Genomic DNA, 14,446 nt, shown 5'->3' on the forward strand with positions numbered 1-14,446 from the left:
TGCTTTCCCCTCTGGGCTGGCTCCCCTGCCTTGCATCTTACTCATGCTTGATGCTGTGGAAACCAAGTTCTTCAAGGTTATTGGAATCTCCTGTTCTGTAGCTGGGTCGATGGGCCTATCACTGCGCCATCACCGACGGGTTGGTCGTCTCTCTGTCTTCTACCGCCTCCTTTCTGGTCTTGCACCCTCTACCCTTTCCTTGTTTTGTCCCCCCCCCCACAGGTTTCTGCATAGTACATGGGATCCACCATTACCCCCACGCCCCTTCTGGTGAAACTTCCAAAATCCAGGATCACTGTTCATCTCCACTCATTTGTTGTGTTTTTTTTTTAACACCTGTGGAACCAATTTCCACAATCGACATCTTTTCAATCTCATTCTTACCTCAAGGTCTTCAAGACAGCTGTTCACCACCCTCTCAGATCATCCCCAGTCCAAAACCATGATCTTTTCTACCCCTGTCAACCTCCCACCTCCTTCCAAGTTTACAGTGTTTCCTTCCTGAGTGTTTCCCTCTATTTTCATCTCGTTCACCCCGTGTGTCCTCCCCGTCCCTCATTCCTCCCCACACCCAATATTTGTCCAAGTCTCCCACTATTTTGTCACTCGGCACTGCTGTTGGTGTTTCCCCTCTTTCTTCTCATCCTTTTGTTCTGTTACGTCCTGATCCGTTCACCATTCTGTGTTCTCCCTCTTCCACGATCCTTGACTTGGTATTAAAAATAAAAAAAATTACACGGTGTTGGCAATGTCAGAGACCCGTATTTTAAGGTAATTCTTTTATGACCCTTGGAGAGTTTGATGACAAACTTCACAATTTGATATTCTGTAGATTCTTTAAAATGTCACTTCATCTTCTGGTCTAGTTGAATCCACGATGCTGGTCACCGTGTGGTTAACCTTTTACCGTTGCGGTCACAGTTATCCATCACAGCAGCAACTGTCCCTTTTCCTCGTGCCTGTGCAAGGGATAAAGTTGCTTCACAACAACGTGTGGTGATGTAATAGTCTCCTTGGCAGTATTTTCTTTGGTTAGGAATACACATGATCCTTCACCTCATCAGTTATAGTTATGATTGTGATTGGAGTTAGAATTTGGTCAGGGTACCAGAACACAGCGTTCTTTATTTGAAAGGCATTGTCCAATACTGCGTACTAGTAGATGAGACGGCCAGCTTCATGTTCCTGTTTTTTGGGGGATTTTTTGTATTATTTTGGGACATTTCCGTTCATAAAATTTTGACAGATTTGCTATTTCCTTGCAGAGTTGGTTGAGTGACTTGCGTGTGAGCTCGACTCACTTTGCTGGCAGTGGTGTGCAAGCCAGTTGTGCATTTATTGCCTTTCCAGCTGATCCTGTTGGTGAGTCTCATTACCTTTGTTATACATAGTCGAGGCTCGTGGAAGAGCTCTCGTACACTGAACAGATCAGGACATAGCAGAACAAATGGAACAGTACAGATGGTGGAAAGAGAGGGGGGGGGGGGACACCAACAGCAGAGCTGATGGCCAAGATAGAGGGAGGCAGATATAATGGGAGTGGGGAGGAATGGGGGAGACAGGAAAGGACTCATGGGGTGGACAAGATGGATACAGAAGGAAACTTTCAGGAGAGAAAACTGGAAATTTGGAAGGAGGAGGGATTGGGGAGCGGAGGGGGTGTTAACGAGGTTGAAGAGATCATTATTTTGGATTGGAGACTATCTGAGATGGTGGTGAACAGCTTTATTGAAGACTTGGAGGGAAGAATGAGATTGATGAGGAAGTGGATTACACAGGTGGGGGGGGAAAAAAAGAGGAACAAATTAGTGGAGGTGAGCAGTGATCCTGGATAGGTAGTTTCACCAGAAGAGGGTTGTTGGTGGACCTTGTGTGCCCTGCAGAAATCTGGGGGGGGGGGGGAGACAACAAAGCATGGAAAAAGCAGAGGGTGCAAGATCAGAAAGGAGGTAGTCGAAGACAGAGAGACCACTGACCTACCCATAGACTTAGCTTCATCGTGAGAGATTCTAATAATCTCAGAGGCTGTGTTTTCCATGACATCAAGCTGAGCAAGATATGAGGCAGGGTATGTCGGCACAGAGGGAGGGGAGAGCGGTACTCCATCAAGCTGCGGATGAAAGTCTTGTCGGTGAATAGGAGTTCAGGTGTGCCAAGGAAGGACTTTGTATGATGGAGGATGCTCAGTGCTGGCTTTGGAGGCCAACTTTGAAATGTGGTCAACAAGATCGTGACTGATAATGAGACCCAGGAATTTGAATGACTAAACTTCCTCAAGAGGATTGTTAAGAAAGGAGATCGGAGGATTTGCCGATTGGTCCTTTCAGAGAAGACATAGTGAGAGTGTGAGATTTGTGAGGATTGAAGGACATGTTCCAAGTGTTTGACCAGTTTGTGTTTTTTATTATCTTGCCAAAACGAAGTTTTTGCAAGATATGTTAGTCAGCTTGTATGTTTTTTTTAATTTTTTTTGTTTGTCTGTAATCACGTATAAAAAATTCTGCAGAGCACAGTCATCATTGGAAATTTTTGTTACCTCGCATATCAGAGGCCTATAGAGGTCCCTTTCAGCACACAAAATTTTGAAAGTCAAGGTCAAAGGTCAAGGTCACTTTGTCGCAAATCAGGGGAGTCGACGAAACCCATATTTTTTGAGTAATTTTGATCGGATCGTCTTCAAACTTCATGGGAATATAGTTCATGGTCTGGCGCTCAGCTGATTAATTTTTGGTGGCGATTGGCCTTGACCTTCATATGTTTTTTTTTATTGTTATTATCTTGCCAAAACGAAGTTTTTGCAAGATATGTTAGTCAGCTTGTATGTTTTTTTTATTTTTTTTTTGTTTGTCTGTAATCACGTATAAAAAATTCTGCAGAGCACAGTTATCATTGGAAATTTTTGTAACTTCGCATATCAGAGGCCTATAGAGGTCCCTTTCAGCACACAAAATTTTGAAAGTCAAGGTCAAAGGTCAAGGTCACTTTGTCGCAAATCAGGGGAGTCGACGAAACCCATATTTTTTGAGTAATTTTGATCGGATCGTCTTCAAACTTCATGGGAATATAGTTCATGGTCTGGCGCTCAGCTGATTAATTTTTGGTGGCGATTGGCCTTGACCTTCATATGTTTTTTTTTATTGTTATTATCTTGCCAAAACGAAGTTTTTGCAAGATATGTTAGTCAGCTTGTATGTTTTTTTTTTGTTTTTGTTTTTTTGTAATCACGTATAAAAAATTCTGCAGAGCACAGTTATCATTGGAAATTTTTGTAACTTCGCATATCAGAGGCCTATAGAGGTCCCTTTCAGCACATAAAATTTTGAAGGTCAAGGTCAAAGGTCAAGGTCACTTTGTCGCAAATCAGGGGAGTTGACGAAACCCTTATTTTTTGAGTAATTTTGATCGGATCATCTTCAAACTTCATGGGAATACAGTTCATGGTCTGGCACTCAGCTGATTAATTTTTGGTGGCGATTGGCCTTGACCTTCATGGTTAGCGCCTGAGGTCAAACATATTTGACCCCAAGGTCAAATTTTCAAGTTTTAGGAACCATATCGTGTAGTACCTCAAATTGAACACCTCCATGAGTGCTTTCTAGATATGTCAAGCTTGAGACATTATGATGTCATTTGGTGACGTTATGAGGCAAACGCATATTTTCCATGGTTACTCTAGAACGATTCTCATCGGAATCTCTCGGAGGCAGATATTCCTCAAGGAGTCGCTCCTGGTGGATAGCAGCTCTGTTCACCTCAGTGTGACCTGAAAGAAGTTACACGTGGTCACCTTTTGGCAAGATACGGGTCACCCTACGGGTGACGGTTTATTTTTTATTTTATTTTTTTGTCTGTAATCACGTATAAATCACTCTGCAGAGCACAGTTATCATTGGAAATTTTTGTAACTTTGCATATCAGAGGCCTATAGAGGTCCCTTTCAGCGCATAAAGTTTTGAAGGTCAAGTTCAAAGGTCAAGGTCACTTTGTCGCAAATCAGGGGAGTCGACGAAACCCTTATTTTTTGAGTAATTTTAATCGAATCGTCTCCAAACTTTATGGGAATGTAGTATATGGTCTGGCACTCAGCTGATTAATTTTTGGTGGCGATTGGCCTTGACCTTCATATGTTTTTTTTATTGTTATTATCTTGCCAAAACGAAGTTTTTGCAAGATATATTAGTCAGCTTGTATGTTTTTTTTTTTTTTTTTGTTTGTCTGTAATCACGTATAAAAAATTCTGCAGAGCACAGTTATCATTGGAAATTTTTGTAACTTCGCATATCAGAGGCCTATAGAGGTCCCTTTCAGCACACAAAATTTTGAAAGTCAAGGTCAAAGGTCAAGGTCACTTTGTCGCAAATCAGGGGAGTCGACGAAACCCATATTTTTTGAGTAATTTTGATCGGATCGTCTTCAAACTTCATGGGAATATAGTTCATGGTCTGGCGCTCAGCTGATTAATTTTTGGTGGCGATTGGCCTTGACCTTCATATGTTTTTTTTATTGTTATTATCTTGCCAAAACGAAGTTTTTGCAAGATATGTTAGTCAGCTTGTATGTTTTTTTTTTGTTTTTGTTTTTTTGTAATCACGTATAAAAAATTCTGCAGAGCACAGTTATCATTGGAAATTTTTGTAACTTCGCATATCAGAGGCCTATAGAGGTCCCTTTCAGCACATAAAATTTTGAAGGTCAAGGTCAAAGGTCAAGGTCACTTTGTCGCAAATCAGGGGAGTTGACGAAACCCTTATTTTTTGAGTAATTTTGATCGGATCATCTTCAAACTTCATGGGAATACAGTTCATGGTCTGGCACTCAGCTGATTAATTTTTGGTGGCGATTGGCCTTGACCTTCATGGTTAGCGCCTGAGGTCAAACATATTTGACCCCAAGGTCAAATTTTCAAGTTTTAGGAACCATATCGTGTAGTACCTCAAATTGAACACCTCCATGAGTGCTTTCTAGATATGTCAAGCTTGAGACATTATGATGTCATTTGGTGACGTTATGAGGCAAACGCATATTTTCCATGGTTACTCTAGAACGATTCTCATCGGAATCTCTCGGAGGCAGATATTCCTCAAGGAGTCGCTCCTGGTGGATAGCAGCTCTGTTCACCTCAGTGTGACCTGAAAGAAGTTACACGTGGTCACCTTTTGGCAAGATACGGGTCACCCTACGGGTGACGGTTTATTTTTTATTTTATTTTTTTGTCTGTAATCACGTATAAATCACTCTGCAGAGCACAGTTATCATTGGAAATTTTTGTAACTTTGCATATCAGAGGCCTATAGAGGTCCCTTTCAGCGCATAAAGTTTTGAAGGTCAAGTTCAAAGGTCAAGGTCACTTTGTCGCAAATCAGGGGAGTCGACGAAACCCTTATTTTTTGAGTAATTTTAATCGAATCGTCTCCAAACTTTATGGGAATGTAGTATATGGTCTGGCACTCAGCTGATTCGTTTTTGGTGGCGATTGGCCTTGACCTTCATGGTTAGCGCCTGAGGTCAAACATATTTGACCCCAAGGTGAAATTTTCAAGTTTTAGGAACCATATCGTGTAGTACCTCAAATTGAACACCTTGATTAGTGCTTTCTAGATATGTCAAGCTTGAGACATTATGACGTCATTTCGTGACGTTATGAGGCAAACACATATTTTTCATGGTTACTCTGTAGAATGATTCTCATCGGAATCTCTCGTAGGCAGATATTCCTCAAGGAGTCGCTCCTGGTGGGTAGTAGCTCTGTTCACCTCAGTGTGACCTTAAAGAAGTCACACGTGGTTACCTTAAAGAAGTCACACGTGGTTACCTTTTGGCAAGATACGGGTCACCCTGCAGGTGACATTGGTTTTATTTTATTTTATTTTTTTCAAGATCTTAAGAGGGGAAAGAGGCTGCAAGTCTGTCTGGAGGATGAGGGATGTCATGGCAGAGGGTGGAGACATCAGCAACTAGATAAGGATTTGCCAGAGTCAGAGAGATCATTGATGAAGATCAGGAATAGGACTGGGACCAGAACACTGCTTTGGGTTACTCCATCCTTGACAGGGAGAGAAGGTGAAAGGATTCTGTTGAGTACCACATGTTGGCTATGAGAGCAGAAGAAGTCAATAAGCCATGTGTGGAGTTGGCCTGGAATGTCATAGGCAGACATTTTGGAGAGGAAAGCAAGATACCAGACTGCATCAAAAGCCATGAACTGACATTGAGGTCCTCCATCCATTGTTAGGCGAGTAGAAGCAGCATGTCCAAGGTGGAGTGACGCCTTTTAATCCTTATCCTCTCCATTCTGTGGAATGTCATCCATACTATAATTCACCCCCCCCCCCAACTTGTAGTAAGTTGCTTGTAGCAGCTTCTCGTCTGCATCTCGTATTTGTTTTTAAGTCACTTCATATATTTGTGGTTTTTCCTGCTTCATGTGATTTAGAAATGCTTGTTTGTTTGTTTCCTACTTATCTTGTTTAAGTGGTTTATAGGGCTGGCAGGATGGTGTCGAGGTTGGCTTATGCATAGTTGCATTTAAGCTGCCGAGCCTGGGTTTGAATCCCAACCCGGCAATAAACCATGACCCCCAGTGTTTCACAGGTAGAGTGATTCATCAATGTGTGTGCCGTCCCTCAGATGGACGTTAAACTGGGGTTCTGTCTGTCGGCATTAGTTTCTAGATGCTAAATATCTCACGGCGTCTTTTGTGAAGACTAGGCGAGCTATCGCCGGCACCCTGAACAAATTACATATTCCTCCCCTAACATGCATCTAGGACACTGCATCAACGACACAGCTGCACCCTCAGCCAATGATGCTACCCTGTAGTCTTGTACTGCAAATGAAAGAAGAAGAGTACTTTTCACTTTTTGGGATGATTGTAATCTTGGTTATGCATGAGCACCACCCTGGAAGAGGTTTACAAAGTCCTGTTGCTTGTTAAATATTGCCGAATGTTTAGAGGGTGGAGTTGTAGCACACGTTTCCTATTGCTTCCTGTGAGTGTGCAGGTGTTCTTGGAGTTCTGCCATTGGATTGGTGTGGCAGAAAAGATGGAAAGGTCCCTTTGCTGTATTGCCATTCAGGTACGACCATTGGCATTTGTCGCAAAAGTCTCAGTCACCATGTTGAAAAGGATCAATGATCAAAATTATTAACCTCCGCCATCTTCGAAGCTGGATGGAGGTTACTGTTTTCACCCCTTTCTGTTTGTTTGTTTGTTTGTTTGTGAACAGTATTACGGAAAAACTCGACGGATTTCGACGAAACTTGGTGGGGGGGGGGGGTTAGGTATGGTCCAAGGATCATGCCATTCAATTTTGGACTTGGTCCCCCTCCCCCAAGAAAAATTGTTCGAGAAAAATATATATTTTTTAAATTGTTCGAGAAAATGTTTTTTTTTTTTTTTTGCATTTCTACATGTTTTAAGTGATTTCCAAACCCCCCCCCCAACATTTTTTTTACCCCCCCCCAAAAAATAGAGGAATTTTTTTTTTACATGTTTCAAGTGATTTCCAACCCCCCCCCAAAAAAAGTTGTTACCCCCCAAAAAAAAATTGTTAGAGAATTTTTTTTTTGCATTTCTACATGTTTTAAGTGATTTCCAACCCCCCCAAAAATTGTTAAAAAAATATATATATATTTTTTTGCATTTCTACGTTTTAAATGGTTTCCAACCACCCCCAAATAAAATTGTTCGAAAAAATTTGTTTTGCATTTTTACATGTTTTAAGTGATTTCCAACCCCCCCCAAACGAAATTGTTACCCCCCCCAAAAAAATTAAGAGAAAAAAATTTTTTTTTTTTGCATTTCTACATATTTTGATTTCCAACCCCCCCAAAAATGTTTGAGAATTTTTTTTTTTTTGCATTTATACATGTTTTAAGTGATTTCCAACCCCCCCCCCAAAAAAAAATTGTTAGAGAAATTTTTTTTGCCTTTCTTCTTATTTTAAGTGATTTCCAACCCCCCCCCCCCCAAAAAAAAATGTTGGAGAAAAGAACTATAACTGTCAGCACTGTTGACATCATGTTTAATGAATAAGATATAAGGTTCACTTGAGTGATCCAGCAGTATTGGCGGCGGAGGTTTTGCACTCTCCCGAGTGCTCCCCCTCTAGTTTGGTCATGTACTCGTAAAGTCCACTATAGTTGGGAACACGACTTGCGGAATTGCAAAATGAAAGCCAGAAGGCCGTAAAAGGTAATTCTGCCCGTGTATAAACACAACACCCAACAAGAAATGTAAAATGGCAAGTGAGTGATGATAAAAGATCGGAGTACCAACAATGCACGTAGTGGGCGAGATATCTAAATATTATAATCTTTTTAAAACTAATTTTGGTGGAATAATCTAACAGAAAACAAGGAGCTGATGCTCTCAGTCGTGCAATGGGAAAGCTAAATGTTCAACAGTTTTTGAAATATCACGTACACCAGCCAAGTTACTGAGGTGGTCACCGTTGCAACACGATTCAGCCAATCACAGCCGTGATCTAATCATGTTGAGATATTGTCACGAGGAATAGATATCTGCAACATGAAAGCTAAATGATCAACGATTTTTGAAATATCACGTACACAAAAGTACACGGACAGATGATCCATCAGTCGGAGGGAGCTCGTTTTAATGTCCCCCCCCCTGTCTCCGACCTTCTCAGAGATGGGGGAAATTATTAATGTTGTAGTTCTTGTCTCTCTTTCTCTCTTTCTCTCTTTCTCTCTTTCTCTCTTTCTCTCTTTCTCTCTTTCTCTCTTTCTCTCCCTCTGTCATTTTGTAGAAACTTGTCTCAGATTTTTAATCCTCCTAAGTCTGGTTGAGTATATCAAAGCATCCTCAACTTGAATTGTTACCATCTCAAAAATATTTTAACAACAAATTAGCTTTTGAACTATGACTGAAATATTCCATCTTGTAATATCTTACCTCATAATTTGCCAATAATACATTTTTCCCTCTCAGATGTGGTTATGGACTTCAACTTTTCTCCATTTGATGATTATGTGCTTGCAACTTGTTCAACTGACCAAACGGTATGAGGTTTTTTTTTGTCACCATCAAATAAATGGTAATATTTTGGTGATGAAATGTTTGTTCTTAAGTTTAGCTTCTTGCATTCTAATAATAGCTTTCTGTGTTAAAACATCATGATAAATAATGCAAGTTGTTGCTTGAATCCTTCTTGTGTTTCAATCATTGGATTCTGTGTAGTCGGTGGGAAAGTTGAGGTTTTATGCATCAGGTGGTAAATTTGAAACGTGTCCTGGGTTGAGAACTAGTCTGTGGGCGCAGATTATTTATTTGACAGAATTGGATAGCACAGTGAATAAGGCTACAAGAAGTTCATGGCGCTGTTTCTGTAACACGTTAAGTCGGAGGTGGATAGTGGTCGGGTCTTAGGTTTTAACAAGGTTCTAAAGGGTCTTGGGGGGTTTTAAGGGGGTCGATATAGTCTTATGGAATCTAAATGGGTCAAGAGTGTTCCAAAAGTGTCAAAAGGATTTTAAAAGGACTAAGAAGGATGAAAAGGACTGTCCGTTCTCTGCCCCCACCCCAACTCTCTTTCCTCCACTCCCCTCTTTCCCTTTCTTCAAAGCCAGAAGGCATTACAATGCCATTAAGAGGTTAAATTCAGAAACGATTAAGATCAAAATAAATTAAGAGGACGAAGAGGTTAAAATTATATAATGGAGAAACCTAAATGACCTGTTACGTGATGGACATACAAACAAGTATTGTATTTTGAGTTAATTATCTCACGAACTGGATGGAAATTAAAAAGTGGCTCCGTTAGTTCTTGCATATTGACATAATGAATCATCACGCCGAGTTTCAAAACGATCCGTTGAGCCGGAGGAGAAGGGAAAATACAAATGTTAATGGACCCATTGCCAGAAGGAACGAAAGAATGACTGTCTGCAGGACATCCTTGTGGCTTTAACGGCTCCTCTCAACAGCGTTTGGGACTATTCATTTTTTTTTTTTGGAAATTGCTTCCATGTTTCTTTATTTATTTACCTTTGAGCTTCAGTGTGTCTGTCCAGGCCATACCATCTTTACCAATTGAGCTTTTGTCATCAAATCTTCAACAAACCCAGATTGTAAGAATATGGAGAACACAAATTAATAAAAATGTACAATTTTTTTTTTTTTTAAACTGCAGTTTTCATCAAGTTTAGTTGACAATTAATTCTTCAGATGTTATGTCACTTCACTTCCCAATAATCCAAAGAGATGTTTGCAATGTGTACACTCAGTAAGGCTCCTGGGGTGTTTTCAGAAATGTGCCTGAGCTGCCTTGACTCTTGGCTCACTTTCCAAGGAATATTGACATCCAGCTGAAGGAGAATAGTTTTTGAGTTTGAAATATTTACAATGTGGTTTTAGGTGCTTTGTGGACTTGTCAGTATCTATTGTGGAGTTTTGCTTTTTTTGCTTTAGCCTTGATGCGTTTTTATACCTATGGTCACCATTTATTTCACAGTTGAAGGTGTGGCGCCTCCCAGAAAAGTTGGAAGACATAAGAGCGTCTCCAAGTTTGGTGTTGAACCAGGAGGGTGGTGGACTACAAGCCACATGCTTCCACCCTCTAGCTGACCTTGTACTTGCAGCTGCTGCAGGAAGAAACACAACCGTTTGGGATGTCCAGTCAGCCTTGGCCCTTGCAGGTTGATCGGTGTAGTTGTTGATTAGCCCCAGTCGGTTCTACTCAAACAGGCCCACGGCACGGAGATGGCCGATTGATCTCCCGGGATGGATCCCAGAGATCCCTCAGTGTAGTTGGCGGTGATGGTTGCGTATGCTTTTCTGCTTTCTATCAATACAGAAATTCGCCGACTTGTGTCGTGGATGCGTTCCTAAAAGCTGCGACGTATGAAATGACGTTATTCGGATACGAATTTCCCACATACTGTAGTGTTGTAATAGGGGGGTGTGTTTTCAGGGAAATTCTTTTTGCTCACCCGAGCTAAACTTAACCTTCACTTAAGTACATATTGCACATAGTTACATACACTTAAGTACACACTTAATCACACCTGACCACAGGGCGAAACTCGTGAGACTGGGAGGTAAAGCGACACGGCATCCACTGAGCACTTGCCACATTGTCAATTCTCCAAGAGCTGGCGACGTGATGTTACTTCTCCACTGGCAGACGGTGCGCTACGATATTGAAAAATTTCTCAAGGCACACTACAGTACTCTACTTAAAATTTTCAACTGACATTATGTCGGACTACCGTGACTCATGTCGACAATTGTCCCATTATGTGTTGGCGGTGTTGTATAAAAACGACGCACAGACTCAACGTAAATCGGCGCCTGACTGTAACGGCTTTATTTTGAATGCCTTTTGGTAGCCAAAGCTCTCCAATTCGATGAAGATGTGAGCGCATTGACCACGTACTTCACTCGCGCACTTCGGCGGATGATTAAAAACATCCAATCTTTTTAGGCCTTTGATCTATGTTCGATGTGATCTTTTTGAGAAAATGGTGCTTACCTGGTGAGGTTATCATTCACGAAATATTAGTGAAACTCTGACGAAGCTGTTAAAACAATATGAATATTATTATTGTACAGATGATGCTTGTGCACAATGCCTAACACATTTGCTTTTCCATGGCAAACCTTTATTTAAATGTATGATGTAAAGAAAACGTACATCGCTCGAGCATGAACTGAATATTTTAACATTCTTAATGAAGAAGATTGTACGTGAATGAGCTTGCCAGCAAGTCTAATGAGGACACGTGTTCATGTGCTCAGAGCTAAACGGCCATGTGGATAATGTTCAAAGCATCACTTGGAGTCACAAAGGGAGCTTATTGGCCACGACCTGCAAGGTGACCCCCAAAAAAGTTTATTATTATTACTTCCGCCACCTAAGGTGGACGGAGGTTGTGTTTTTCACCCATATCTGTCTGTCTGTCTTTGTGTGTGTGTGTGTGTGTGTCTGTGTGAACAGGATATCTCAAAGTTGTGGACAGATTCGGACGAAACTTGGTGGACAGGTTGGGTGTGTGACGAGGTAGAATTGATTCAGTTTTGGTGAAGATCTGGATCTGAGAATTTTTATTTTTTTAGTGATTCACCACAGAGTGATGGGGACAAAACCGATTATATAGCGCGATATCTCAAAAAGTTATGGACAGATTCAGGCGAAACTTGGTGGATAGTTTGGGTGTGACAAGGACTAATCAATTCGATTTTGGTCTAGATCCAGATCCGATAATTTTTTTTTTTTAATTTCCGTAGTGATTCTTCACCATTGAGAGATGGGGCCAAAAACTATTTCCTGAGTATAACATGATATAATATTTCAAAAGTTGTGGACGAGTTACGACACAAGCAGTTTGATGAGTTAGTTAGGCGACAAGAACAAGCCGATTCCATTTTGGTTCGGGCCCAGATCCAGCCTATCGGTGGGATATAAAATGTAAACTTTTCAGCCTGGAGGAGGTATGCGCTCTACCAAGTGCTGTTCTCGTTTGCCAATCATTTTTTATTATTATCGTTGTTTTTCTCCTCTTTAAAATAATGTGGGCAGTGTTGCACTTTAATTTTTTTTTCCCTTGCAAAGTTGCCTTGATATCGAGTCAACCACAGTGTGAAGTGGAAGCATATGTAGACCAGAGAATGGTCGGGGGGAAGGGGGCAGGCAGGACCTCCCTCTCCCCAAAGGCCATCAGTGAGCCAGCTGACATTTTCTCGACAATCTGATTGCAACATGGTGTAATAATCCTGGGACCAGCTCGGGTTTCAGAAGCTGAGAATTATAATTCTTAATATTCGGTGATATTTGAACGTACAACCTCTGGGATGTTAGTCATGACCTCAAATGCTATAAGATAACTGTCCTCTTGACTATTGTGTTGTGTACAGTTTTCTATAGTTTTTTTTCATATAATCGTCACGTGGTGAATTTTTGCATACTCCAGAGATTCAAACTTCCAGGCAGCCACTCATTGTGTTTGTCATCACAAATCCCTGAGCAAATCAAAAGAGACTTTGGGCTTGACTTTTGGGGTAACAAGACTTGCTCTTCACCATGTACCGAGCTGTAAGAATACACAATGACCAGGACTACAATGTTTATTAAAAATTATATAATTTGTTGTTCGATATTATATTTCGCCTATTAGTGAAATGTGCTTTTTAAAATTCATCTGTTTATTGCTTCAGGACAAAATGCTGCGATTGTTTGACCCCCGAGCAATGCAAGATGCAGTGCAGGTACCCAGAATGATGATTTTTCTCTGTTTATATTGTTCTTGAGCAACTTCCTTTCAAACAGCAAAGCCTCACAAATTGTTAATTTATCTGAGCTCAATGTCAAAATATTTTAACTTGTAGCTGTCTCTTTGGTGTGCTGTATTATTGTTAGGCGGTGGAATGCCACAATAACAACAAGGATTGCAAGGTCATTTGGTTGGACTCCTGTGACCTCATCCTCTCTTCGAGCTTCAACCAGGTATGTCGGAGTTGCCAATATGCCTGTCGGAATATTCGGATTTTATTTATTTATTTATTCCTAATACAATGGACATGAATCGCAACTATTCACTTATTTTATCAGATGAGGGTATAAACTCAGTGCCAATCAGCTCTTAACCCATCTTGAGTTGTTGCTAATAACTCTTATTATCCTTACCATGAGGACATTATTATGAAAATGCTCTGGGCCTGTTCACAACACCACAGGTGCGAGAGCGAGAGGTGAAGTTGTGGGACAACCGCAAGTTGACTTCCTCTGTACATACCCACACGGTTGATTGCTCTCAGAGGTTTGTTGAATTCCGAACGGGTCGTTAATCCCTGAAGGTTTCTGCATCTGTGTTTAATTGTTTTGTTGAAGATTGTCGCGGCCTTTATCTTTGAAGTGGTGAAACTTTCACGCACGTGATCTGTTGTTGTCTTTTGTCGAAGTTTATTGAAAAAATTATTATTTTTTTTTTTTGATGTGATGTGCAGTTCACCATAATGAGTTCCTAAACTTTACATGTACTTATTTCACCATTACTTTGAGGATGGAATATGATGTGTCCAACAGGTGATTTTCTTTTTCAAAGTTTCAAAAGGTCACTCAAACGAGTTGGTGCTCATGATAAATGCTCAGTTATTTTGTGGAATTCTAAAGAATTTGAATCAAAGTAGAATCCACATCAAGGTTTATTTGGTAATTTTTTTTTTAAGCATGCAACTCGGAAAGTTACTGAAACATCTTGCAAAACACCATGGACGTTTTGAAGGAGACCGTATCGGATGATCTGTTTTACTTTTTGGAGAATGGATATATATATATATATATATATATATATATATATATATATATATATATATATATATATATATATATATATATATATATATATATATATACCTCGTTTAAAGACCAGGCGTAGTGGCGTGCGCATGTAATCCGGCTACTCGGAGGCTTGGGTTGGAGGATCG

General features: G+C 40.6%; 1 protein-coding gene across 4 annotated transcripts in view; it reads left to right on the forward strand.

Annotated features, from left to right (window-relative positions):
- Positions 1-14,446, forward strand: part of CORO7 (coronin 7) — a 97,468-nt gene that overhangs the window by 19,514 nt on the left and 63,508 nt on the right. For all 4 annotated transcript variants that reach the window (XM_085891309.1, XM_085891308.1, XM_085891306.1 and 1 more), the window contains exons 2-9: positions 1,266-1,362; positions 7,002-7,076; positions 8,954-9,024; positions 10,476-10,659; positions 11,762-11,838; positions 13,178-13,228; positions 13,380-13,466; positions 13,697-13,779. In XM_085891309.1, the coding sequence (XP_085747435.1) occupies positions 1,266-1,362; positions 7,002-7,076; positions 8,954-9,024; positions 10,476-10,659; positions 11,762-11,838; positions 13,178-13,228; positions 13,380-13,466; positions 13,697-13,779 (725 nt within the window). The remainder of the gene's footprint in view (positions 1-1,265; positions 1,363-7,001; positions 7,077-8,953; positions 9,025-10,475; positions 10,660-11,761; positions 11,839-13,177; positions 13,229-13,379; positions 13,467-13,696; positions 13,780-14,446) is intronic.

The sequence above is a fragment of the Eptatretus burgeri genome, chromosome 8 (genome assembly GCF_056783735.1).
Source record: "Eptatretus burgeri isolate ZD-2024b chromosome 8, Ebu_testis_v1, whole genome shotgun sequence".
Classification (NCBI taxonomy): Eukaryota; Metazoa; Chordata; class Myxini; order Myxiniformes; family Myxinidae; genus Eptatretus; species Eptatretus burgeri.